This window comes from Phoca vitulina, unplaced genomic scaffold (genome assembly GCF_004348235.1).
Source record: "Phoca vitulina isolate PV1807 unplaced genomic scaffold, GSC_HSeal_1.0 scaffold73, whole genome shotgun sequence".
Taxonomy (NCBI): Eukaryota; Metazoa; Chordata; class Mammalia; order Carnivora; family Phocidae; genus Phoca; species Phoca vitulina.
The window spans coordinates 4,409,769-4,437,528 of NW_022589776.1; the positions used below are offsets into that span (position 1 = coordinate 4,409,769).

The 27,760-nt window shown below is 38.8% G+C and overlaps 1 protein-coding gene across 1 annotated transcript in view; it reads left to right on the plus strand.

The window, feature by feature from the left end:
* PAPPA2 (pappalysin 2) overlaps positions 1-27,760 on the plus strand; it is a 283,912-nt gene that overhangs the window by 136,377 nt on the left and 119,775 nt on the right. Inside the window, exons 6-11 of the mRNA XM_032393459.1 lie at positions 2,668-2,789; positions 5,710-6,199; positions 9,170-9,298; positions 12,732-12,823; positions 16,611-16,801; positions 18,731-18,877. Coding sequence (XP_032249350.1) covers positions 2,668-2,789; positions 5,710-6,199; positions 9,170-9,298; positions 12,732-12,823; positions 16,611-16,801; positions 18,731-18,877 — 1,171 coding nt within the window. The remainder of the gene's footprint in view (positions 1-2,667; positions 2,790-5,709; positions 6,200-9,169; positions 9,299-12,731; positions 12,824-16,610; positions 16,802-18,730; positions 18,878-27,760) is intronic.

Consider the following 27,760-nt stretch of genomic DNA (forward strand, 5'->3'; position numbering starts at 1 on the left):
GCCCTGCCACTGTATTTTATTTTTATTTTAATTAATTAATTTTTTCCTGCCACCATATTTTAAATAACAACAGTAGCTCTTGTCTCTTTGGTCCATCTTTGTGTGAAGCATTGTGCTGGGTATTTTACCTGCAGGTGTCTTATTCAGTCCTTGAGATAAACACAACTGCCCTATGAGTGAGAAATCCAAGGCACAGAGAAGTGCATGGTGGCTAGCTCAAGACCCCACAACTGAATAGAGGCGAATGTGGGACATCCACTGGAATTTCAGAGACAGGAAACCTGGCATAGATTATTTCTTTGAACTTAGAGCTTTCCCACTTAGCAGGCAGATAGCCCCTCTTCTAGGTGTCACACTTCCCCACTGGGTATCAGGCCCTGGCCACGGCGCTGGATGTCCCTGGAGCATGTTTCCACGTACGCCATCTTTCCTGAAAGCCTGGCAGAGAAGACAGGGAGAGACAGGGATGGGAGGAAGCAAGTGAATCCTTTTTCAAAGTGGTGTTCCCAGCCTTCTGGATCTTGATACCTGTCCTCGATACCTTGATGTACGCTTAATGCATGACGTCACTTAGAACTTAACAATCCTACAAAGCAGTTCTGACTGTCATCAGCACTCCAGCTTTCGTGGGCTCCATCTGTGAGTCAACAAATGTGATGTGTTTAAGAATCTTCTTCCTGCAAGGGTGACCCTGTGCAGCTTTGGTCAGACTGGCTGAACAGTTAAGTCCTCTGTGGGCATGTGCAGACTGGAGTTTTATATCAGTTTATGTAACACATGTAAACAATTTAATCTTTCAATTCTCCCTCTGGTACAAACGTTACGATAAAGCAGACATCAGTACTGGCATGCTGTGAGTCTGCTGGCAGAAAAGGCTGTAATTTGCTTCCTTTTCTCAGCTAGGTGGGCCACAGTGTGGAGGCCTCCCAACATGTGTGTCGGGGAGACTCACGTCACATACCCAGCGATTTGTGTCATGCTTGGAGTTATGTTTACTCCTCCCCAGTAGGTATTTGGAATTCTTATGTCAGAGAGGAGCCCAACCACGCACTCAGCAGCGGCCCCGGAGAGGCCAAGTACATCAAGGAAATGTGGTTTGGAGTTGTGTCCACACTAGAAGTGGGTGCTGACCAGAGTCAGAGGTTGCAGTTAACTGCACCTTTTCATTGCCAAAGTGCTGGACACTTGATGGTTTTGGGGAACTTGCTCAAAGGAATTAAGGAACTTGCTGTGACCTTAGGCAATTGACTTAATCTCTCTGAGCCTGAGTGTCCTCATTTATAAACACAGAGTTCTTGTAGGGATTAGAAATGATTTATGAAAGCACCTAGTGGCACAATGACAGGCATATAAAGTGCTTAGAAATGGGAGCTGGGAAAAAGAGGGAGCTGGTAACATAATTATTACCTCTATTTAATAGTTATATTATTTTTCTGGTATATTACAAGATATTCATTTTCTGTCCCTACCTGTGGGAGACCTTGACTTGATGTCTTCATTTTCAGATGCATCATTCACAGTTGGGCTTCTAAAAAGATTCTAAGTATCAGAAAGGAGCCTCATCAAGTATCAGAGAGGAGCCTCATCTAAATATCAGAGAAGAGCCTCATCTCCTCTTGTTATTTAGCAGTTAAAGGGCTCTTTGTAAACTGTACTAATAGTCTTAGGGATGCCCATAAAACAAGCTCTCACAGAGGGAGTGCTGAGGCCAGTCCCTGTACTAACTGCTGGGCACAGAAAGAACAGAGCTTGGTCTGGACCGCTCACAGGCAAAGGAGAGAATGGGAGTGGGATTTTCAACATTACAGAGCAATGGCTGAAGACAGGAGCCAGAAGCTGTGGTGGGTGCCTAGAGGAGAGAGTGCCCGCCATGCAGAGGAGTAAAGCTAAGTGCCATTGCAAAGGTCACATTTGAATGGGCTTTGAAGGATGAGTAGGAGTTTGCTAAGCAGAGAGGCTTGAAAAGGCTATGTGTCAGGAGAGAAAAGAGCATGTTTCACAGAACTGTGAGAAGGGTAGGATGTATTTGAGGAATGGTGATTTGTTCATTGTGCTCGGAACATAAGTTCATAGAGGAGCTCAAGTGAGTAAGGCTGGAGTTAGCTAGTGAAGAACCTTGGATCATGGTAAGAAATTTGGATGTATTTGCCATAGGTGATGCAGAGCCAAGGGACATCACATTTCATACGACTTTTATTTTATATATGTGATTTAAAGTAGGGAGTTTAAAACATAAGACCACATATAGCTAATAAGTTTACTCTGCAAATTGCTGTCTGTTTTCGTTGGGGGAATGTAAGGGGCCTTTGGATGACTTATTGAAAGTCAGCCTAGTAAGGAGTTTTGTGTTGAAAGATTTAGATTATAATTATTTTGTGTTGAATGTTCCTAGGATAGAAGCTGCCCACTTTCATCTCCACAGGCCTCCTTTATGACTTAGTTAAATTCTTCTGCTTCATAACCTTGAGATTTTCATGTCACTGTGAATTTTTTAAAAGATGAGGTCTACACAAGAAGGAAATGAGTTGAGAAATGGTTGTGTTCCCAGGTACCCCCTAGGACCTCACTACCTGTCACCACTCCCCACCCCCAGAGGCCTTCCGAATTTCATGATCCCAGTTCATCCTACCACTTCTCCTCACCTCCCTTCCCCCTTCATCTTTACAGGGTCCCAGGCAGTGTGTGTGGTGCCTGCACTGAAGATGGGACATTCCGTCAGTACGTGCACACAGCTTCCTCCCGGCGTGTGTGTGACTCCTCAGGTTACTGGACTCCAGAGGAGGCTGTGGGTAAAGGACCATAGCTTTTTTGTTTATACTTTGTGGCTGCTGAGAATGGGGGTGGGGGTACAGAGTCGAATGGTGGTGTGGTGAGAAAAAGGTAGTGTGTGTGTGTGTGTGTGTGTGTGTGCGCGCGCGCATGCACGCGCATGATTTGCTGGATATCTCTGGGGGCCTGTGTCCCACATGTGCTTAGCATGGAGGCCCAATGACTGTGGTGAAGCAGAGGTCAGCATAGAGGACAGAGCGATGGAGAAGACAGCTGAGCTCAGGGGTTGACTTCAGGGTGAGAGCTCAGGCGTTCTGTGTTATGCACACCTACCGGCCCATGGAGCAGCCTTGCCACGTAACAATGTAAGCTGATCTCTATCAGGAGAGTAATAGAGAACACATTGCAGGGAACATTGATGCATGGCCCAAGCTGGTCTGGGTGGGGGTGGGGTGGACTAGGTGTTCCAAACTGATTGTTCTCATCTATGTTATTTTAGGAGTCTATTAATCACTGGTACTCGTTGTGCTTTGGATGTGATCTTAGTTAGGCTCTAGGAGGGGGAAAATGTTTTTAGCTGTCCCTTTTCCTGTTCCTCACCCTACTTCTCAGTTAATATTCACTCACATATGAATATCAAGGCCTCTAGGACAAATTAAAGCATGAATGTTATCCCAGTTCAAGTCTGGAAAATGGTGTTGACAAGTTTCAGCACCTTCTGTTGAATGGCTTGGCGTCTTCTATGACCACCATCTTCAGTGTTTACCTAGTTATCATCTTTTTCCTTCTTTTGTATTTATTAAGATCCTAAAAACTACTTAGTAAGATGAGTTGGACACAGTCCTATTTGAGTTAGTTTGCCATCTTGACTCTGACCAAAAAAAAAAAAAAAAAGGAGGACATTGGTTTTAGAGTCAGCAGTGTCTGTAAAATGTCCCCTTGAGCTCCCAGTTACTCAAATGACAGGAGCCTCCAGGAGAAATTGGGAGGGAGACAATATACTTGATTTTGATTGACCATATGGAACTTTTTTCAAATGAGAGTTTTCAAGGAAGAATGGAAAGTGACTATAAAATTCACATTGGTATTGTGTTGGACTCATGTAGAGATTGGCTTTTCATAAAAGGCCATCTCTGTGGCAAACAAATTGTCCTGTGCTAGTGTTCTAATGTCCATTCAACTCCCTGGCCCTGCACTTCTCTCTTTTTAATTCTTGGCAAAATTTAAAGTTATGTTGTAGAGGTGAAAGGAATTAGAACTTCTGGGTTCTAATTGTGTTTTGAGGCAAACCAGGTCAACTTTCAAGGCCTCCGCTTCATGTCTTAATGTGAGATCATAATAAAATCTTTCTGAGACAACAGTGCTGTTGGGGTGGCTTCCAAGGGCTTTTACTCTGCTATATTTGGGGATGGCTATTGGAAAATACTGCTAAGAAATACTGGCCTTCCTTTGCTTTGAAAAGATGGAGAACGAAGTCATATTTAAAATATACACATCGAAGGTGAGTGAATCCCCAGCAGAGTGTGCATGAACACATATAGCTACAGATATGATCTAAATATACTTGACAACACTTAATGAACACCAACCACTTTCTAAAATGCTATGCGGAATAGGAAATTGAACCAGACACATTCCCTGCTTAAATATCATCTTTCTGGAGAGAACCTCCCTGGCTCTATAATCTAAAAGAGACCCTAGTCCTACCCCTTCATTCTCTAGTCTTTTATCCTTCTTTATTTTTCTTCAAAGATGCCATTACCACTTTATCAATTTAGTTTTGTACTTATCACCCTACCCTAAGGATTATGAGGGCAGGACCTTCATCTTTCTTGTTTGCTACTCTATATCCAATACCTACATCAGTGCTAGATGTGAAAGAGATACACAGTCAAGTTTTGTTGAATGGGTGAATAAATGAATGAATGGATTCACAGTATAGGCGAAAGATGATAAAGCCTTTGAGATGTAATACACACACACACACACACACACACACACACACACACACGTTTGAACTTGTTTCCTCTGGGCTTTGAAATATTCTTTATTTTCCAAATTCTGAAGGGCTAAATAATTCTATTTATGTTTCTAGGGAGCATTGTATAGATCTTCTACACTATCCTAGTAAACCACAGGTTAAATAATGCTTATTTCGTAAATGAGGAAATTGAGGCTTTATAAAGACTTGCCACGGTCACACAGCTAATAGCACAGCACCAATTAGAGTGTAACTCTGCTGATTCCGAATTTAGCACTTTTTTCTTAATTTCCCCTTATGTGATATGAAAGAAAAACCTTTTGATAGATGATTTTCACAGAACTGACCTTAATATAGTTGCAATATTTGACTTTTTATCATCTCATTTTTACTTAGCTACTTGGGATCTCCATTTTTTTTTCCAGTCAAGAATACATGTTTCTATTTCCTGCCTGCAGTTTCTTCCATGCAGTGACCTAACTGCTCACACATACCTGAACTAGTTAAACAGGATGTAATGACATGCTAAAACAAACATTGGCCTTATTCATAAGTAAAAAAGGGTTTCAGAAGCAGTGGTTTATCATAAATTATTAATAAACTAAGTACAAATAATTCTCCTCTGCTCAAGGACTCTTGAAGGACATGACTCACCTTCTCTGCATCAGCCTCATGTTTCCACCTGGGATCTGGGCCACTCCATTCCCGATGCCTTGCTAGACTTCTCTTGTTAAAGGCATCATGTGGAGGGGCTATGGAGCAAGACAGAATACTTTTACATTGTTACACCTTTGTCCTCCGTAGTACTCAAGATCTAACCCATTCAGTTGACCAAATTCTGTAGGCATTAGCTCAAAGCTCTCTTCCTCATTCTTCTTTCTGGTTGCTCATATGAGCTACTCATTTTCAGATTTAATGGCAGTTCCTAATGTGTCTGTCTTTCTGTTCATCTCCCTCAGGGCCTCCAGACGTGGACCAGCCTTGTGAGCCAAGCTTGCAGGCCTGGAGTCCTGAGCTCCACCTGTACCATATGAACATGACGGTCCCCTGCCCTGCAGAAGGCTGTAGCCTGGAGCTGCTCTTCCAGCACCCGGTCCAAGCTGACACCCTTACCCTATGGGTCACCTACCTCTCCATGGACTCCTCCCGGGCACTCTTTGACACGGAGATCTTGCTGGAACACCAGGATTCTGTGCACCTGGGCCCCTTAGACACTTTCTGTGACACCCCACTCACTATCAAACTGCATGTCGATGGGAAGGTCTCAGGGGTGAAAGTCTACACCTTTGATGAGCGGATGGAAATTGATGCAGCTCTGCTGACTTCCCAGCCCCACAGTCCCTTGTGCTCTGGCTGCAGGCCTGTGAGGTACCAGGTTCTCCGTGAGCCCCCATTTGCCAATGGCTTGCCCATGGTGGTGACAAATCCTCACAGGAAGTTCACGGACGTGTGAGTTGGGCGGTAGGGCTTTTTAAACCATGGGGCTTCCTGGGGCTTTGGGAGTGGGTTTTGTTTCCCTTTTCCCACTTTTTTTTCCATTCTGACATGACTTTAGTTGGAGAAATGTTAAGAATCTGAGAGAAGATTTTATTCTAAGGTGGCATATCTGAGATGAAGAAAAATATTTCCCAGAAAGGGGCAAGCAGGTGTTCTGACTAATATTGCCATCATTAGGATTATGGAAAAAGGAGGTTCTTATATGAGGAACTTCTGCTGGACTGAAAGTATTTGCCACAAATAAGTTGATCAGAGTCAACCTCTATCTGGTGACACAGTTTAATTTCTGATTCCTTGCTGTAACTTTTGGATAATCTGCCATGGCTCCTCTAACATTTGAAGATTGTAGTCAACTCTTCTATAGCCAAGCAAGGAAGGCAAGGGTCCTGCAGATACTGCTTCATTTCAAGACTCATTCCTGATGTGTGTTTCATGCATCCCTCTTTTTCTCCTCCCTCTTTCCCTCTCTCTCTTCTCTTCCAACTCTCCTCTTTCTCTTTCTTCTGTTCCTTTTACTCTTAGTGAGCTCTGCTGTGTTCCTGGCACTGTGTGCTCAGTGGTGGGGACACAGACTAAGGTAAGATCATTGGCTCAGAAGAGTTCAAGGTCTAAAGTAGGAGGTTAGTATCTCCAAAGGCAAATTACCCCCGTCTCATCATTTTCCTCAGAGCCTTGGGGGTAAAACAAAAGTTTTATTGGAAGTGTTATATTAGTTTTTGATGCATTGGAAATCATCACAAAAGGAAGTGGGTTAAACCAACAAACACGATTTTTCATGATTCTATGGGTTGGCTGGGTGCTCTCATCAGGACTGGCATGGCCAGGGTAGATGGTCCGGGACAAGCTCATCTACATCCTGGGGGCTCAGCTCAAATGGCTGGAGTGGCTGGGAAGATGAAGACCTCTTTCCATATGACCTCTCATTCCCTGGCAGGCTTCGTGTGGGCTTGTTCTTGTGGTGGTGGGAGGGTTCCAGCAGCAGGGAGGGCAAGCCCCCTGCACGCTCATACATTACTCATGATAACGTTCCTGTGGTCAAAGCAAGTCACACAGCCAATTCCAGATTTAAGGGGTGGCAAAATGGACTCTGTGTCTTGATGGAAGGAGCAAAGTCACATTGCAGAGGGGTGTGAACCTGGGAAGGAGGAACTGTGGCCATTTTGCAGTCTGCCGCTGCTACACAAAAGTAGAGGGCATTGTTCACTTTGAGCTTTACTACATTTTTCTTCTCACACTTGCTCTCTGAACCAGAACTAGAAGACAGTGAAACGGACACAAAGCTAATGCAAATGAAAGGAGAGATCATGGGACAGATTTTAAAGCAAAAATTAGTTTTCGGGCTCCTCTAATAAGGCAGTTAAAATGACATTTGGCATCTAACATGATATCCACACATGCACTCATACACAGACACACACACAACCTTTAAAGTCAATAATATCCCATTTTATGGATGAGAAAACTAAGGGGTAACCTTAATTTGGTTGAACAGACCTAGTCATGGCAGACTCAAGATTAAAATCCAATTTTCCAAGTCTCATTTTGGTTCCCTTTCCTTAGTGACACACTGCCTCTTATAAATTCAGATCATTGAAGGTTGGGCTACCTGCTGCTGAGTTTTCTCCACAAGAAGTATAAACACATTTTGACACTACCATCCAGTCCTTTCCCAGCTGCAGGGCAAGGTGAGACTTTTACGCATGGCTGGATGAGAAACCGCCCTGAAAAGGGAAGCCATCAGAATTGATGAGGATATGAAATTGGTTTTGCTTTTGAAATATCTGGTACTCTCATGAGAAGATAGTTTCCCTAAAGAAAGCTGATGTGGAAATTTAAAAATCTTTAATATTTAGGTGTCTTTCCTATTTAACTAAAAGCCAGTACAGAGGTTTTTAAAGATGTTTTGGAAACCCCATGATAGTTCCCATTTGCTGTTTGCACCATCAAGTGAGATAGTGGAGGCTTTGTGGCTGAGTTGAAGCATCTGTTAAAGAAGAGAGGGTCTTGGCAGGAGGTTTATGGTGGCCATCGGGGCAGCCCCAACAACCCTTTGCGATCCTGTCCTCCTAAGTCACTCCCATTCTCGCTTGATATTGGCGGTCGTTTTCCAATTAGGGCAGGCACGGGACAAGAGGAGGAGGGAAGAATTTGTTTTGGGAAATAGCAGTCCCCATCTTGAGCCCCTGACCTCACTTAAATGTTCACTCTCTCATGCTCTCCACCTGATCAGTGCACTTGGGTTCGAGAGAGAGTCTGATAAACTTCTTCCATCTCTGATTCAACCAATAAAATTCCATTCCTGGCATCTATGCATTTTGGCAGGTTTAGAGGTGGGGAGTAATTTAACATATTTCTAGCTGCAGGATTTCTGGCATCCCCAAAATGATGGTGGAAGGTGTTCTCACCTCCTTCTGGGAGACAGTTCGTCCTTCCCTCTAAGGATGCAATCTCTTTAATAGAAAAATTTCTTGAGAGATGAGAAAACTGTGATCTGCAGACCCAGGAAGGGCCTTGCTGAATCCAAACACTGAAGCTTTCTTCTTCAGTTTCTTTGATTACTTCGAAGATACAGAAGACTAGTTTTCCAGTAGTTGCTTGTTGATTTTTTTTAACACGATAAAGGTATACTTCAAATGCCATCTTCCTAGACTGTGCAGGACCGTTAGTTAATTCAGTGGTATTTCAGCCAGTATTTATTGCACGATCACTATGGGGAACATACTGGGAATACCGAAACCGGTATGCTTTCAAACATTCTGCTGCTGTGTAAAACTCTGTGCCCTGATCTCCATTTCACATAACGTGGCATATGTTTAACATTCCCCATAAATATCTTTTAAATTCCTGTAAGCCATCTGTGAAGGACCCAGGGCAACGTCTCACTTTCTGAATGTAGTGGTCATGGCTCATTGGTTTCCACAGGGAGGTCACACCGGGGCAGATGTATCGATACCAAGTTCAAGCTGGAGCTGGGACAGATCTGGGAGAAGCTTCACCTCCGCTGAGCCATATCCATGGAGCTCCTTACTGTGGAGATGGGAAGGTGGCGGGGTGAGTATCGGGGTGTGTGAGAATGTGTGAGCAAGAATGTCCTGCCCGGCTCAGACCAGGAGGGTTAATCTTGAGTTTTAGTTTGACTTGTTCTGGAACTTGGGGGCTGTGTGATTCTAGCATTAAACAAAATCTAGGACCTGGTAGTGATCTTGAAAGGTCACCTACATCTTAGTTAAGGAGAAGCTCACTTTTATTTAGAGCTCACCCACTGAGATATTGGGGCTGATTTGGGGGTGGGGGGCAGCTCTTAAGGTTTCAGAGGACAACTACTGGGCAGTGATAGAGAGAAGGAGTTTATAGGGGAGAAGGTTACTTGTGAGATGATGCTAAAAGACAACATGAGGGTATCTTTTGGATCAGTGGCCTATCTTATGCTACCAAGGAGCTGTGTGACCTGAGGAAAGTCAGTATAGCTTTCTGAGCTTCACTGGCTCATTTGGCCTCTGGAAGACCTGACTACAATGTAATTTCCATCCATTCTATAAAACCACCAAGGTAAAGAGGAAATCACTACTTTGGCTTCTGAACATACTATGTTCCTTTTTCTGTTGCCTTTTGTGATATCAGCCTAGGTAACTAATTCACTCTGGTTTATCTGGGACTTTCTCAAATCTAGCACTGAAGACTCCCATGTCCCACCAGTCACCCTATATTCACCTGTCCTGAATGCTCATCGAACCTAATTTGTTAGTTATATAGAGCTGGGGGAGTAGGAGGCTGGATGGCCATGCACTGTGATTTGTCTTCGATTCTGCATCCTAATAAGATGGCCTATTATTAATTTCCCAGACTAGGTGAAAATACATAGTATCCCAAGGCCCTAATAGAAAGAATTCTGTAGCCTTTCTTGGGATCCCCTCCCATCATTTAACAATCAATAAACATTGCTTCTTCTCTTGATCTAAGATTTTTAACCTTTGGTATAAGCCAAATCTTGCTAACACCCAGACCTTGCTAGTTGGCTGCCACCTTCTGCCTCACCCAGTCCCAGCTTTCTAGTCCCCTTCCTCCATCTCAGTTGGGGATGCTTCACATGTGCACATGCTGTTGTTCCTGTCCCTGCTTTGACAACCTCTTTCTTACAGTGTTTGGGGTGGCTTGGTTACCATTACTACCCAGCCAGAGCCCTCCTTGAGCAAAGGACTCTGCCCTATGTTGTAGCATCTCCTCCAGCAATTCTCTGATAGAGGCCACCTCAAGGCCCCAGGATGCCACATCTGGCTGGGGGTCTGGGCAGGAAGGGTGGAAGAGCCATCTTCCTAACTTGCTCTTACACATTGTCTCCTGGGTCTTGAAACAGCTTCACCTGAAGCAGCAGCTGCTTGGCTGCTAGGCCTCACAAGGTTCCTCATCCAAACGCTCCTTTACACTTCTCCCGGTCTTCCCTCTCTGTAAAGAGTCATACTTAGTTCTGCCTTCCAGGGGGAAGGTATCTGTGATTGTAGCTTTGTCTCAGCTGGAGGCCCTCCACCACACACACAACAAGAAGGAGAGACATGAATTGTTTAACCCCCTGTTTTAAACTTGAGAAATGTATAGATTCAATCCAAGGGAATCACAGATCCCCAAGAAGTCATCCTGAGACTCTAGTTTTAATAAATTATTTTTTCACATTGGATAACACAGCAATAAGACTACCAAACAAACAGTGGAGACCTTTAACTTGTGAACTGCATTCATTTGGAAGTGATCATCTCCATCTGTCCAATGTGGGACATCTCAGCCACGTGTGCTGTCGAGCCTTTGCAATGTGGCAAGTGCGGCTAAGAACTGAATTTTATTTAATTTTAAGTAATTTAAATTTATTTAAAAACTTGATTCAGTTGTCAGAAAATTTTTAAGTGTATTTGGAACAACTTGGGTAGGCGAATCTAAATACAGATCAAGTGTTTGAACTCAGATGTGTTGTAAGTGAGAAAGACACATCAGATTTCAAAGACGTAGGATGCATAAGGAAGAATGTAATGTGCTTCATTAATAATTTTTGTACTGATTACTTACTGAATGACAATATTTTGGATATATTGGGTTAGATGAAATGTGGTATTAAAACTAATTTTACCTGTTTCTTTTTTTAAATGTGACTACTCCTGTTTCTGCTGGGCAGCAGTACATGAGATGATATACAACATGCGTATATTAGCTGTTGAGATTATCTTCAAAATAAAGGAATTTGAAGTTTCCTTAATTTCTTCAGTCATGTTTTTCACAGCTCTGTTATCTTTTCTCCATTTCCATCCTACCATTTAAAATATCATTATATAATTGCATTTATAGCATGCTTTTAATTCATTTTAAAGCTTTCTCATATCTAATTACTTAATCTTTACTCTGTCCCCATGAGGAGGTATACTTTAAACAAAGGTTAGTCATGCCCTGGGTCTGAAAACACATTAGCATGCCAACACCCTTTATCTACTTGAGTTAAAATATGTGTCTGTTTTGGATGTGGTGCAAAGTCAAGAAGAAAAAAATGGTAACCCTCAGTCCATTTTTTAAAAAGATTTATTTATATATTTGAGAGAGAGAGAGTGAGTGAGTGGAGGGGCAGAGGGAAAGGGAGAGGGAGAGAATCTCCAGCAGACTCCCTGCTGAGCACAAAGCCCGACTCAGGGCTAGATTCCAGGACCCCAAGATCAGGACCTGAGCTGAAATCAAGAGGCAGATGCTCAACCAACTGAGCCACCCGGGTGCTCCAACCCTCAATCCATTTACAATGGCCGCATCTGTGTTATCTGTTTTGTTCTCATAACATGCTTCTTGTAGCTCTCAGTCTAAACTAACTCTCCCACCCAAATCCAAATTAGTCATCAGCTGTGTCAGCATTTGAGGTTCAAAACAAAACAATGACATTTTTCTTTTCCCAGTATTCATTTCTCCCCTGCAATATATGAGAGCTGCCACCAGGTGGTAGTAGGGAGTGAGGACCAGGACCGAGCCTTAGCTTTGCCCTGGACTGAGATCTGGCAGCAAGCAATCAGGCTACTGAGTCTCTTGGTATATAAAACAGGAACTTTCAGTTCTACAAAATCCTAACTTTAACAACTGCATCTAGATAGAATAAAACAATGAAAACATGAAGAAATATCAGGTAAAAATGAATAGAAAACAGAACCACACATAGGCAGGCAGGTTTCCTCCTCACCAAACCAGCTATTTCTAAGATTTCACTTATCATAGAGCTGGTATGCATTTTCTACCTTAATGCCATCCACCGGAAACACTGGCAGGGCCCTCGTGGATCTCCTAGATGTTTCTGAGCCACGAGCTACTTTTTCTGTAAAAGCATTTTTTTTAACTCCTGCTTTTCTCCAACTCATACTTCTTAATATGTAATTGGGAATTTTAAGAATTTAAAATAATGGTAATTAAACAAGAAAAACTATTTTATATATGTATGTATATAAGAATGTATATTTTTACTTTCCAGGAGCCTGGGAGAAGAGTGTGATGATGGGGACCTTCTGAGCGGAGATGGCTGCTCAAGGGCGTGCCAGCTGGAGGAAGGCTTCCAGTGTGCAGGTGGGTTGAGGAGCGCCCCCTAGGCTTATGTCCTATTTCTGCAGGTGTCTCTGTGTCTTATTTCCCTGAGCTTTTAATATCCTATAACATATAGTGAGATGCTAATAACAATGATATTTGATGTGTCTGTTGTGTGCCAGGTATTAGCTGTTTCACATATAGCATTTCATTTAGTCCCTACATTAAGTATGAGGAGACTAAACTGAGGCACAGAGAGTTCAAATAACTTGCTTTCTCTTTTATGGGATTTGAACCAAGGAAGTGAGGCTCTAGAATCTACATGTGAAACCACTGGGTTACATCACCTCCTTGATTAATGTTACCAGTTGCTCTTGGGTCCTCATGTCTAACATCAAAGCATCAGCCAAGCAGTACAATCATAGAGGTTCTACATCAAAATCAGCGTAGGAAACATTCTAAGCCAAAGGGAGTGCAAGGTACCTCTTGGTGGTTGTGCTTAATAGATAAGATCATGACAGATGACAGAGGGTCCTAACACTGCTTAATCCTGGAAAATCACTAGTAATAAATTATCACTAGGTGGCTTTGACTCTAGGTTCTTGCCACACAGGAAGGCTCTCCAGAACACTTCTCCCAATTCTGGTTAAAGACATCATCAGTGGGCTTCTAACACGTAGATTATTTTTTTAAATTACCATCTGCATACATTGCAGTGTTTCAATGGAACATAACCATTCACCAAAGTTATTTTAAAGAGCAGTGCATTGAAAAATATTTTAATGCCTCTAAATCTCAAGGTAAAGGAGGATATGATTATAATTATGTATAATTTATTAAGGTGTTAAATACTGGATAGAACACACAAATGCCTCTGCTATCTAGAGCAGGATCATAAAATTATAGAATCTTAGTAGTCTTCCATCCATCCATCTAATAAACCATATTCAGTATCTGCCATGTACCATGAGTCTGATAGATACCCTGATTCCTTCCTGTATACAGTCTAACAGCAATTTGGAGTCCAGCATCCTTCCCATATAGAAATCTCTTCTGCCAGTTCTTGAGAGAGGGGCCTCTAGCTCCTGCTTACATACTACTAGCAGTGAAGGACACACCTTGAAATGCACCATTCTACTTAGGAATGGCTTTATCTGTTATAAAATTCTTCTCCCTTTTTCTGGTTTGGAAACTGAGGCTCAGAGCATCATAGTGACTCATCCACAGGCATACAGCAAAGCTTTGCAGGCCAGCACTGGAGCTCAGCTTCCTAATGCTTAATCAAGTGCTTTTTCCTTGCTGTGAAACTACAGAGGATAATTTCTTCCCCCTGTTTTATTTGACTACCATGCAGATATTTGAAATGCCTCCCCATTATTCTCCTTTCCAATCCAAACATCCCCTCATGTGATTAGGTTTCCAGACCCATTCCTATTTACCCTAACCTGGCATGTTTCGTGTGGTCAATGCCCAGAAAGGAATTCAATACTCCAGATGTGGTCTGGCTATGCAGAATACACTGAACCGATTACCTCCCCTCTTCTGTACACAAGTATTTGTTAATGCCATCTCTGTTTGCATTGTGGTTTTTTTTGTTTTTTGGGTTTTTTTTGGTAACATAATGGGCTTATGTTGAATACACACACACATACACACACACATATATTCTCCAAATGCTGTGTCTTCTCTAGTACAGCCCAAGCCTCATTTAACTTAAGAACCCACCTTGCTTTGTTTCTAACACATTTGATTCCATTACATTTGGCTCTTATTTCCTTAGCCTCCAAATCCAGTAAGACTATGTCTAAATTATTTTAACTTTACAGGGTAAGGCTAAAAGGATCTATTCCACAGTTAGACTTCTGTTTCATTGTATAATAAGCTCATAGTATGCTAAGCACATATTCCATTATTTCTTAAAAGATTAGGTTAGAGGGGTGCCTGGGTGGCTCAGTTGGTTAAGCTTCCAACTCTTGACTTTGGCTCAGGTCAGATCTCAGGGTTGTGAGATTAAGCCCCACATTGAGCTCCACACTCAACGGGGAGTCTTCTTCTCTCTCTCTTTCCCTCCCTCTCCCCTTACCCCTCCCCTGGCTCATGCATGCTCTCTCTCTAAAGTAAATAAATAAATCTTTTTTAAAAAAAAGATTAGGTTTGAAGGAACTATTGTGAAATGTGCTTTAAAAGTGGTCTGTTATTTTTAGATGGGCTTGAAAAAACAGGCAAACATTTTAAGTCCATGGTAAAAAAAAATAGAAGCAAGAAGAAACATTCACTGTGTTATAAATAGAGAAACAAAACATATATATACACATTATAAAATATGTTGTAAAATATATACACATTATAAAATATGTTGTAAAATATATACACATAAAAATACATGCAAACATACATATAAACACACATAATTATGTACATGAACACATGTACATGTGTATATACATATATGTGCATATATATTGGTTTTGGGGGAGTGATTTGGGAAGACCATGGGTTTGATGGAATGCAGGAGTTTAAAACCCAAAATAGGCTTAGAACCAAGTCTAAGAACATTGGCTTATTCCTGGCAAGTAGAGACAGATTTACCACAGAAGGGTCTTAGACTGGAAGAAATTATGAAGGAAAATAATTAGTAGCTACATGTTGATAAGCCACTGAAAAATCACTTCAATATCCCTGTGGTATTGTGAAGAATGAAAAATAACAAGAATGGTATAGTAACAGTAAATTTTAGTAATGATGGTACTGAATGTGTACCTATATGTTGATTGATTTTCAAATCTTGATATTATTTTCACGTCCTATTATTTTAAGTGGAAATAGGAGATTAGAATCATGCTACTAATGTTCATTGTCCTACATTTTGGTAGAAAAATCAGTAGAACTTAATAAGTGGCTTTCTGATTGCACCTTAGATTTCCACACTTGAAGAAAGCTAGTTACGTACTGTAGTTGGTACTGTTCACTTAGGCGGAGTTATCCTGGGAGCAAGGTGGGACTTGTCCAGGGAATACAAGCTCGCTTCACAGTAGTCCAGCAGGTTTGCGTACAGCCTCACTCCTCACCTGTTTGCTCTTGAAGACAGTGCCTCTGCCTCAGCTTGATGGAAACCCCCATGAACCTGCCTTCTGTGGACCTGGCTCAAATACAAGCTCTATTGCTCGTGTATCAAGGGACCTTTGGCAAAATATTTCCCATGTGTGATACAAACAAAAATTGCCCACCCCACATGGTTGTTGTAAGTCTAAAGGAAAGAAGACCTATGTAAGCCTTGAAAACCCAGTGCTCATATTGTCCGTGTCCGAGCTGTGGCATAGTTAGTTGAAGAAAGAATTCATCCACAAAGAGTAATTGAAAACAAATTCCTCAACTACTTTAATATTTCAAAAACCATGAAGGGGATCCAAGTGCATAACACATCATACCATTTCTTTAACTTCTCTTTCTTCTTTTATCTATTGCTCTTTTATCTCCTTCTTCCCTCAGGTTCTTGTTCAATGATGCCTTAACATTTCTTTCTACCTCCAGCTTACTTTTTTCTCCCTTTTCTTTGTTCACAAATCCCACCACTTTCTATACCTTTTATTATACAGATGGAGTCTACTCCTCTCCCCATGAAAAAGGATCCTTTTTCCTTGCACACGTGTATGCACATGCGTGTGTGTGTGTGTGTGTGTGTGTGTGTGTTGTCTGCATGTTTGGGGTGAGCGTTAGACCTGCTGACAGTAGCAGGATTCTCTTTCATGGATTAGAGAAAAAATATAATGATTTTTGCATGATATATATAACAACACTTTTTTAAACGTTATACAATATTTTTTGGCAGGGGAACCAAGCCTATGTTACATATATGAGGGAGATGGGATATGTGAACCTTTTGAGAAGGAAACCAGCATCATAGACTGTGGCCTCTATACTCCCAAAGGATACCTGGATCAATGGGCCACCCAAGCTTACTCCTCTCATGAAGACAAGAAGTGTCCTGCTTCCTTGGTAACTGGAGAACCTCATTCAATGGTAAATCAAGCCAGAAGAATTGAGTTAAGGCTGAGCAGAATTGTCAAGTGATGCTCTCTCTCAGATGCTTTATGGGGGCTTACATTTCTCTCCTGTCTTTGATATCAAATTTAGTCCCTACTGAACTCAGAATAAGGTAACGTTAAATGGGACACTTCTAGGCTGGCAATTAAGTCTCATCTCCGCACCCCCACCCCCCTGCCCCCATACCCTACTTACCCGCACTAGGTTTCATCCAGGAGCCTTTGGCTGTGCAGTAACTAACTCTAAGGGATACAGAGCATCTCAAAATTTATCTCAAATATATAAATATCAGAAATTACACTTGATCTTTGTGTATGGGAGGATTTATTTTAAAAAGAAGAAAAAGAAGTAGTAAAGAGTCAGAATGCCTGGATTACAATACTGAATTCACCAGTATTACTATTATTAACACTAAACGAGGTTTGACAGGTCACTTAACCTCTCCGGGCCCCAATGTTCTCATATATAAAATGGGTCATAGTAATAACTTTTGGATTTAACTCAATATGTTTATTACAAGGATCAAATGGAATTTAAATATATTAAAGATCAAAGTATAACTCAATTTAAAGAATTGTTATTCTTGAAGAAATTCTACAGTTAGTACTAAAAACAAATCCTTAGGTATACAATTTTCCATGAATCTCCACCTAAATAAATAGAAGATCCTCTGAGGACTTTAAGGACTGACTTCTGTGAATTATAGTTCAATACTGAAAAGAAAATTAAGGGCTTTGGCTTTTGGGTACTATTCTAGATGCATCCATTGCCAACTAAACTCTTCCATTCATCATAACAATAGGCAATACCATCCTTTCAACAGAAGTGAGATTAAGCTCTCTAGGTATTTTAGGCCAGGATGAAATCACTGCTTATACTTAAGCAGACACCCCCAGGAAATTGAGGAACCAGCCAGGGCTGGTGCTCTAGTTCAAGAAACTCCTCAAGGACCCAGGCATCTTCTAGATTCTAGCTCTTTCTATCCTTGGCTTGCAGCTTCCTTCCTCCTCCTCATAAGATGACTCCTCCAGGCATGACGTCAGCATTCCAGGCAGGAAGATGGGGGAAGTTCACAGGGAAATAGGTATATGCTAACTGAGTCTTTCCCTTTTTATTGGGAAAATCATGGCAGCTTTTTTGGAAGTTTAATACTACAGACTTCCATCAACATCTTATTGGTCATATCCAGGTCACTTCATCCCCCTCAGTTGTAAAGGCGTCTGAGGAGATGAGCATTTTTAACTGGATTCACTGCCCTCTTGAACAAAATCAGAGTTTGTTAGTAAGAAAGTAAGGGGAAATGGATATGGGGGAGGCAAGTAGCCATGTCTGCCACACTTCTACAGTGAAATCTGTCATCTTTCTCAAGCGTTCTTGGTGCCCAAGGACAGGAAGCCAGGGAAGTTGGAAGATTCTGAGTTAGTAACAGCTCTCTGAAGTTGCTTGTAGTCTAGCTTGTCTGTCTTCCTTAACTAAAGTAGGAGAAATTTTCTGGAGTTTCTGTTCCCTGGCTTCTAAACCCAGCTGAATGCTCAGTGGCTCCCTAACTCAGTAGCCTCACTGCCGGGACTGGTGGATCCTGCCTGGTAAGGATATAACCATCATCTTGGACAGACGTCTGTGGCTGATTCTAGAAGCAGTTGCCTGAAATGAGCCAGGACTGTTCATTGGGCAAGTTCTCTGGGTTTATGGTGGGCTGAGGGTTATCCTGTGTGTTTTTCTACCCAGAAAAGTTATATCTTGAGGCTAGCAGAGAGCATTCTTCTACACTAAGAAAAGTTTTCTGCCAGTAATCATTAAGTACTCAGAAAGAGAGGAAAACTTTGGTTTTGAGCTACAGAGTTTCATTGTCTTTACTTATCTTTCACCCTCCACATTTACTTTTTGGTTGAAATTGCATTTCAGATTTGCACATCATACCATCCAGATTCACCAGAGCACTATCCCCTTATTGGCTGGTTTCCCTGTGTCACCAATGGAAATAGACCTCAGGATAAAAGAAGTGAGCAGACAGAAGGTAGTCTGGAGAGAGAAAATGAGGTGTGGCTAAAAGTAAGTGACCCAAATGGTTTTTTGTGAATGGATAGTGTGTGTGTGTGTGTGTGTGTGTAAAATGATACGTTGCAATGGCTTGTCAGGAAATTTCCTTTTGTTTTTCTCAACATCTTTAATATTTTGAATTTATTTTCACCTCTTTTTGAATTTTGGACTTCTTTGTAAGTAAATCCATTTATCAAAGTGTAACATATACACAGAAAAATGCAAACATCAGAAATGCATAGATCAATACATTTTTACAGAGTGAACATCCTCTTCAACCATAACACAGATCAAGAAACAGAGTAGTGATCACCCCATAAAGCATTCTCCTTGCCCTTCTTGGTCATGACACCACAGAGGCATCTACTCTTTTAAGTTATATCACCAGAGATTGCCTGTGTTTGAACTTTGTGTGAAACACTTGAGTGTGTAATTTTGTGTGTCATTCTTTCTTACTCAACATTCTGTTTGTAAGAATGCCGTGGCATTTAGCAGTAGAGTTCATTTCTATGGCTGTGTACCATTCCAGTGTATGAATACACCACAATTTATTTATCCATATGGATGGACTTTTGGGTTATTTCCAGTTTTTCTCTATGGTATTATGCATAATTCTGCTATAAACATTTCTATACATTTCTTTTGGTGAATGTATATAAACAGTTGGGTATATTTGGAACTGCTAGATCATTGGTATGCAGATGACAAGCTTTACTAGATAATTCCAAATAAGCTTCCACAGTGGTTGTACTAATTTAAACTCCCACCGGGGGCTTATGAGTATTCCAAATGCTTCACATTTTCACCAATACTTGGTATGTCAAGTCTTAATTTTAGTCATGCTGTTGGGCATATAAAAGTGTCCCCTCAGTGGTGTCCATTGCTTTTACATGTCAACTAATGAGTTTTTTTAAATGTATACTGCCATTTGTATATCCTTTTTCTTTTCTTTTTTTTCCTGGAGGACATATTCAAATCTTTTGCCCAATTTTGTTTGGGTTATCTGTCATTTTCTTCTTCATTTATGTGATTTCTTTACAAGTTTCTGAATGTAATCCTTTTTTGGTTATATGTTATTTAGTATGTTCCAATATTGTGGCTTACTTTTTCTTACTTTTTATGGTATCTTTAGACAAATAGAATGTCTAAATTTTACAAAAGTCCAGTTTATCTTCTTTCCCTTTATGGTTAAGTGCTTTTCATTATGGTATTAAGTATGGTATTAAGAAATCTTTGCCTGTCACAAAGATACTTTCTTGTATTATCTTTTTTTTAAAAAGATTTTATTTATTTGAGAGAGAGAGAGAGAGCATGAAAGGGGGGAGGGTCAGAGGGAGAAGCAATCTCCCTGCTGAGCAGGGAGCCCAATGCGGGACTTGATACCCGGACTCCAGGATCATGACCTGAGCTGAAGTCAGTTGCTTAACCAACTGAGCCACCCAGATGCCCTCTTGTATTATCTTTTAGACATGTTATTATTTTACCTTCCATATATAGGTCTACAAACCATCTGGAATTTTTATATATTGTGTGAGGTAAAGATCAAGAATTTTTCCCCTATGGATATGCAATACATCTAGAACCACTCTTATTCAAACTAAAATTTTCTTTTCCCCACGGTGTTGCACTGTGCACCTTTGTCATAAGTCAACTAGCAATATGTATTTGGTTCATTTATTGATTCTATATTTTGTTTTACTGGTCTTTATATTCTTGCTTTAATATTGTACTCTAAATTATGGCACATTTTTGGTGAATCTTAAAATTGAATAATTTAAGCCCTAAAACTTTGTTCCTTTTTTTTCCAGATTACATTAGCTGTTCTTGATCCTTTGAATTTTTATATTAACTTTGGAATAAGCTTCCATTTCCACATATGGAAAAAAAAACCCCTGATGTAATTTTGATTGGGATTTCATTGAAACTTTAAGTCAATTTGGGGAGAGTTTTTCTTTAAAATATTGAGTCTTCTCTACATCAAAAACTAATGATGTAATGTATGGTGATTAACATAACATAATAAAAAAAAGACAAAATATTGAGTCTTCTAATATATTCCTTCAATTACTTGTCTTCCTTAATTTCTCTTAACATTTTATAGTTTTCTGAGAGAAGGGAGTTGGATTTTATCAAATGCTTTTTTCTGCATCTATTGAGTTGATCATATTAGGTTGTCTTCTGTTCTGCCAAAGTCTTGACTTACTTTGATAAACTTCTAAATGTTAAACTAAGCTTACATACCTGGAAAAAAAAATAACAACTTGGAGTTGTTTTATATATATACATATATAAAATGTATAATCCTTTGTCAATAATTTTGGATTCTGTTTGTGAATATTTTAAGTGTTTTTTCATCTTTGTTCATTAGAGCTTGACTCCTATTTTTAAATTTTATTTTACTGTTTTATCAAGTTTTATGATTGACTTCTAAAAAGTTTCTTTCCCCGCTAGTTATGGGATATGTTATGTAAAGTTGGTGCTAATTCTGGAGGTATTCATCAGTAAAGCTATCTGATCCTGTGTTTTCTTTGAGAAAAAATTTAAATTATGAGTTAAAATTTTAAAACAAATGTAGAAGAATTTGGGTTTTCTATTTCTTCTTAGGTCAGTTTTGGTAAGTTGGGTTTTTCAAGTAATTTGTGCATTTTTTTCCTAAAAATTTGAATTTATTGGCATTAAGTTTTCTATAATGTTCTCTTATTTTCTTTGTAATGTTTCCACCTCTAGAAATTTTTTCACTCATGATATTGTTACAGTTTGGCTTCTCTATTTATTTTTGGTCACTCTTGCTAAAGGTTTATTAGTTTTGTTAATCTTTTTATAGAACCAGCCAAAGAAAATATATATAGACTATGTGCATATCCATATATCTGTATGTACATATAGATAAAAGGAATGTATACGTATAAACCTAAAAGGAAGGAAATAATTAAAAAAAGAACATACTCATGTGCTCTTATTTTCATTATTTACTTTCTTTTATGTTTGTATTTAACTTGCTCTTCTTTTTCTAATAACTTGAGATGATGCTTAGATAATTATTTTTTGGCTTCTTTTCTTTTTTAATATATGTATTAAGGCCATATATTTCCTTAAATATTTCCATATATAAGCATGGCTTTGGTGACATCCTAAAAGTTTTGCATTATCTTATTTCTGTTATCACTTGGTTCAAACATATTTTTGCAATTTTCATTTGATTTCTTTCATTTTTTTTTGGACCACTGCATTATATACAAGTGTGCTGTTTAACTTCTAAACATTTGTGGATTTTCTGGTTACCTTTTTGTTTTTGATTCTCAGGGTTAGGGTTAGGGTTAGGGTGAAGTCGCTGTGGTCAAAGAGTATATCTTGTATGGTTCCAATCCTTTGTAATTTGTTGAGCCTTGAATTATGGACCAGTGTATGGTCAATACTGGTAAATATTACCTGTACTTTGAAAGGGATATGTAGTCTGAAATTATTGGATAGAGCATTCTATATATTTAAGATAAATCAAATTCACCCATCATCGTGTTGAAAGTTTCTATATCATATATATTTTGTATATATAGATATATTTTCTTGATATTCTGTGCACTGTTTCTATCAGTTAATGAGTGATATGTTTTAGAAACTCCCACTATAATCTTGGGTTTGTCTATTTCTCCTTTATTTTTTATCAGTTTTTGATTTATACATTTTGAGGCTATCTTATTAAATATACACACAATTCTCACTTTGTATGGTAGTGTGGAACCACAAAATGACCATGCAAGCTAAATTTATGCAAAGCAAACTTAATAATCAATGAGGAAAAATTGTAATTTGTTACATGAACTCAAAGTTTTTGCCACAATGTTAAACTCATGTGAAGGAAAAATTTTTAAATAGTAGAACTGGTATTTATTTAGTTCATTATAATATAAAACATTTAAAAACATAGAGAATTAAAGTGTTTCCTTTCATTGTAAAAATGTTACCAACAGTAGTTTGAACAGCACTTGACTTTTTCTTTTTCATCATATGACTTACATTACAAAGCTAGCAGTTTTTTTATGCCTTTGTGAATTGTCATATTCCATTCTAAGTTTGGATCAACTTCCAACATTTTATCCTTTGCACTTTCAATGTTATGAAATATCTCTGAGAGTTCTTTTAATGTGAATTTTTTCTTGGCATCACTTCCTCTGGGACATCTTCATCCTATTTGTCACAACCACTTTTCTCATTTATGTTGATAATTTTACTTTCACTAAGTCCCTCTGGCTGCATCTCTAGAGTCCCTCCAATTGGCAGCAGAATTGACATTCCCACCCATCAGCTTTTTCTTCTATAACTCTGCTTACCTTTAGTTCACATTTCTCCTCCAGCATTATCACTTTTTTTCCTACACGTTCATCCTTATTGGCCAATTCCCCCTTTCAATTACCCATTTTTGTAAAATGTCGTGTAGGTTTATCACTGAGAAACAAGGAGGCAACACAACTACACACTTTTCTGTCTCTGCATTAACTGGATAACAGATACACAGTGACCAATCAGTGACAGACTTTGAAAGAAGTGATTGGTCACTGATCATTGTGATTTGTGGATTGAAAGACTATTAGTGAAGTTTGTACTTCCTGTACTTACAATTAATATATTGTGCTAATTGTAATTTAAATCCTATCATTGGGACTCTGGTGTTATATAACTAAATTGTGCTAATTGATATTTGTGCATATGGGAACTTGTGCATGTATAAAATCAGGACTGTCGGTGTATAATTTTAGAATTTCTATATCTTCCTGGTTGATTATCTCTTTTAACATTAAGAAATGCCTCTTTTTATCTCTAAGAATATTCCTGCTTTACTGTAAACTTTGCCTGATATTAGTATAGCTATACCTTTTGTTAGTCGTACTTTTATTTTATTCTCTAAGTGGTTATTCTAGAGATTGCAGCATGTATCTTTAACTGGTTAGAGTCTGCTATGAATTAGAGCTCTCATAATTTCATAAGCAATGACTACCTTAGAATACTCTACCTCCATTTACTACTTCCTGGCTTTTTAAAGTTAATATGATTTAAAAATAGCTAATATTTACCCTGTCCAGTGCTCTTCAGGCCTTTCTAATTTCTGTGCTTCCCTCATTTTTATTTAGCTTGAAGAAATCCCATTTATTGTTTCTTTTTATGTGAGTGTACTGGCAATGAATTCTTTTAGTTTTTGTGTGGCTGAAAATATCTTTATTTGACATTCATTTTTCAAAGGGTATCTTTGCTTGGTATAGAATTCTAAGTGGCCAGTTGTTTTCTTTCATCAGCCTAAAGATGTTATTCCAGTGTCTTTTCACTTTCATACTTTCTTTGGAGAGTTAGCTGTACATCTGATATATATTACTTTGAAGGCAATGTCTTTTATTCTCTGGTGCTTTCAGTATTTTCTGTTTGTGTTTTGCCTTCAGCACTTTTACTATGATGTTCCAAGGCCTGTTTTTTCTTTGTATATATGTGGCTAAGGCTTTGTCAAGCTTTTTGAATCTGTGACTTAATGTCTCTACTTGCCCATTTACACTTTCTTCTTTTTCTTGGATACCAGATATACATACATTAGACCTTTTTGCTGTGTATCTTTTATCCTTTTTCTTCTTCATTTCTTTCCCTTTTTCTTCACGCTGAAGTCTGGTTATTTTATACTGATATTTCTTCTGTTTCACTAATCATAACTTTTACTCCAACAGCTGTTATACTGTTTATTAAATTATTAATTTCATTTATTGTATTTTTAATTCTAGAATTACTATTTAACTTTTTCTATAGATTCTCATTTTGTCTGAAATTCTTTATCCTATAGTTTATTTTTAAAAATATATTAATCACTATAATTGTCAAGTCTGTGTCTGATAATATCAATATCTTGGTGACCTGAGGTCTGTTTATGATGACAGTTTCTTCTCTTTATTTTCATTCATTTAGTCTTATCTACTTTCATACTGAATAATGTTTTTACTAAATTATCATAGAGATTGTGGAGATTATGGCTAATGATATCTTTCTTTCAAGATCATTTACTTTTTTTAAAAAAACATGTAATAAGATTTGGGAAAGAACACCTTAATCCAATCAGTAATTAAGATGACTCAAGCTTATGCTTCTGTATTAGTGAGCCCTGATATATTTCATTTTTCCCTTTTTTCCCTAAGCCCTAGCCTTTCAGGGGTCTCAACTAAAAGCTTAGATCAGGCCCTCTATCTTGATATTTTCTGAAGTACAAATTTCTATTTCCTCAGAAGTATGTGTCTGCTAAAAACTGCTTAGCTTTTTAGCCTCTCACCCACCAATTTCTGCCTAGTTTCTTATACTCTTATTCTGCAGAGCTTAGAATTTGAAAAATATCTCAGTGACAAAAGTGGCACAGAATGTGAGGTTATGTTCAATGTGGTTTCTTGCTTTTCAAGTCTCTTCAGTCCTGACTGCTGTGGTTTCTTTCACACGTTTCCAAGCATTTTTCTTTTTACTTTATTCATACTTTATAATTTTTCTTGTCATGAGTGTTTGTTCTATTATAAGCTACTTCCTCACAGCTGGAAGCAGAAGTCTCCAACTGGAATTCCTTTATTGTATGTCAGTTAGCTACCATATATATTTTAGGTGTGTACCCTATTCTTACTACAAGTGATCTAGGGGTAATAATCCTTGTATAAGAAAAAAATCACTAATATAATTGGAAATTAAGTTAATATATCAAACCTATTAATAAAATTTAGTTTTGGGCACCTGGGTGGCTCAGTTGGTTAAGCGACTGCCTTCAGCTCAGGTCATGATCCTGGAGTCCCGGGATCGAGTCCCGCATCAGGCTCCCTGCTCGGCTGGAGGTCTGCTTCTCCCTCTGATCCTCTTCCCTCTCGTGCTCTCTGTCTCTCATTCTCTCTCTCTCAAATAAATAAATAAAATCTTTAAAAAAAAAATTTTAGTTTTCACAAATCCACATAATACCAAATAAATTAGGGAGTGATTTCTAAAATAAGTTCATTGGGGTTTCCCCAAGTTTTCTGAAGACTGTAGGATTTCTGACTATTATTTCTTTTAGCTTACTTTAATCTTGGTTTCATACACACACATGATTTGTATGAAATGGATCAGAGACAAATTTATTTTACAAGTGGGAAACAACTATACTGAAAAACATTAGCCTTGAAAATATCTTTCCAAAATCTTTCATTTACTAAAATGCTACTTTCCCAACAAATTTCTCACTTTAGTCCTCAGTCCTTTACTGAGGTAACTTGTCTCTCTTAGTTTTCCTTGGTTTTATCTAATCTTGATCCAATTGACCAAAATGTATGAACTTTCTCTTACGTGGCATAGAAGATTTTTATTATTTACAATAATAAGCACATTTTATTTTATTTTTTAAAGATTTATTTATTTATTTCAGAGTGGGGAGGGGTATAGGGAGAGGGAGAGAAATCTTCAAGCAGATTCCCTGCTGAGGAGCCCGATGTGGGGCTTTATCCCAGGACCGTGAGATCATGACCTGAGCTGAAACCAAGGGCTGGCTGCTTAACCAACTGAGCCACCCAGGTGCCCCATAATAAGTACATTTTAAAATCCATTTATAGTTTACAAAGTACATTGCCATGTACTTTTTAATTTCATCCTTACAATAGCCTATGAGTTTGGCTAAAGTAGGTGTTTTCCTGTTTTATAGATGAGAAAAATAAGAACCAGTCTCAAAGTTCTTTTTCTACATCACTCAAGGATAAAATGGTAAATCTGAAGATCAAACTCATGCTTCTTAACTCTAATGCCATATTTATTCCTTTACACTATGTTGCCTCATTCAGTCAGCATTCATTATGCACCTTGATATGCCAAACCCAGAATTGAACACTGGGGATAAACATGAGAATATGGCATGAGCAAGAAAGCAAATTGAAACATATGTGGAATTGGGAGGAAAGGTTTCTTTTCTTTTGTTGGATTTCTTCTAAATTCTTCAAAGATGATGTATCTATGGATCTAGTTCATAGGATTTATTAAGTGCATATTGTAACTCTAAGTGCCATTGGAGGATAGAAAAAGAAACAGAAGGCATGATTCCTCCCAGAAAGTGCTTTGAATCTCAGCAATATAGGCAACAAATGAAGCAATTTGAGAAGCAGACATCCAATAAGTATCTGTTGTTTGGTTTCACAGGGAGCCCATCAACATATGCAAAATCATATGCTCATGTTTATTTTCATGGCTGTTCTAAAATGTCCTAAATTTGGAATGGTCTCACTCAGGCTGGACTATTTAGAAATCCTAACAGAAACTTCTCCATGCTTATAGTATTTTAAATACAATATTGAAAACATCAGTTATAAATTATGGACCACTGCTGGAAACCTTTGCTACATAAAACCTAAAGCTTGTTTACCATAATTTCCTTCTTTTCTTTGTTTGGGTTCAACTAGCCAAACACTACATATGAATCTTCAACAGAAAATGCATTGCATATTTAATTGATTGGATTTCAAAGGTAAGAGTCTGTGACACCAGACTCCTGGAGAGGGGAGGGTGTGGAGACACCTATGTATTGAGATTTGCTCTGTCCCAGGTATCTTATTAATTCTCATACAAGCTCTCTATCAGAGATAATGATTTTTTCTTATCTAAAAATGATTATCTGAAAACTCAGAGATGTTAAACATTTGAGATAACATAGATAGTAGAGATACAGATAAGATTCAAATTCAAATATAGCTTATTCCAAAACCCATGTTTCCTTCCTCTATACCAGGAGTTGGGAAACATTTTTCTATAAAGAGAAAAATAAATATTTTATGGCTTGTGGGCCTTACAGTCTCTGTTACAACTACTTAACACTGCTGTTTTAGAATGAAAGCAGCCACAGACAGTATGTAAATGATCAAGCATAGCAGTGTT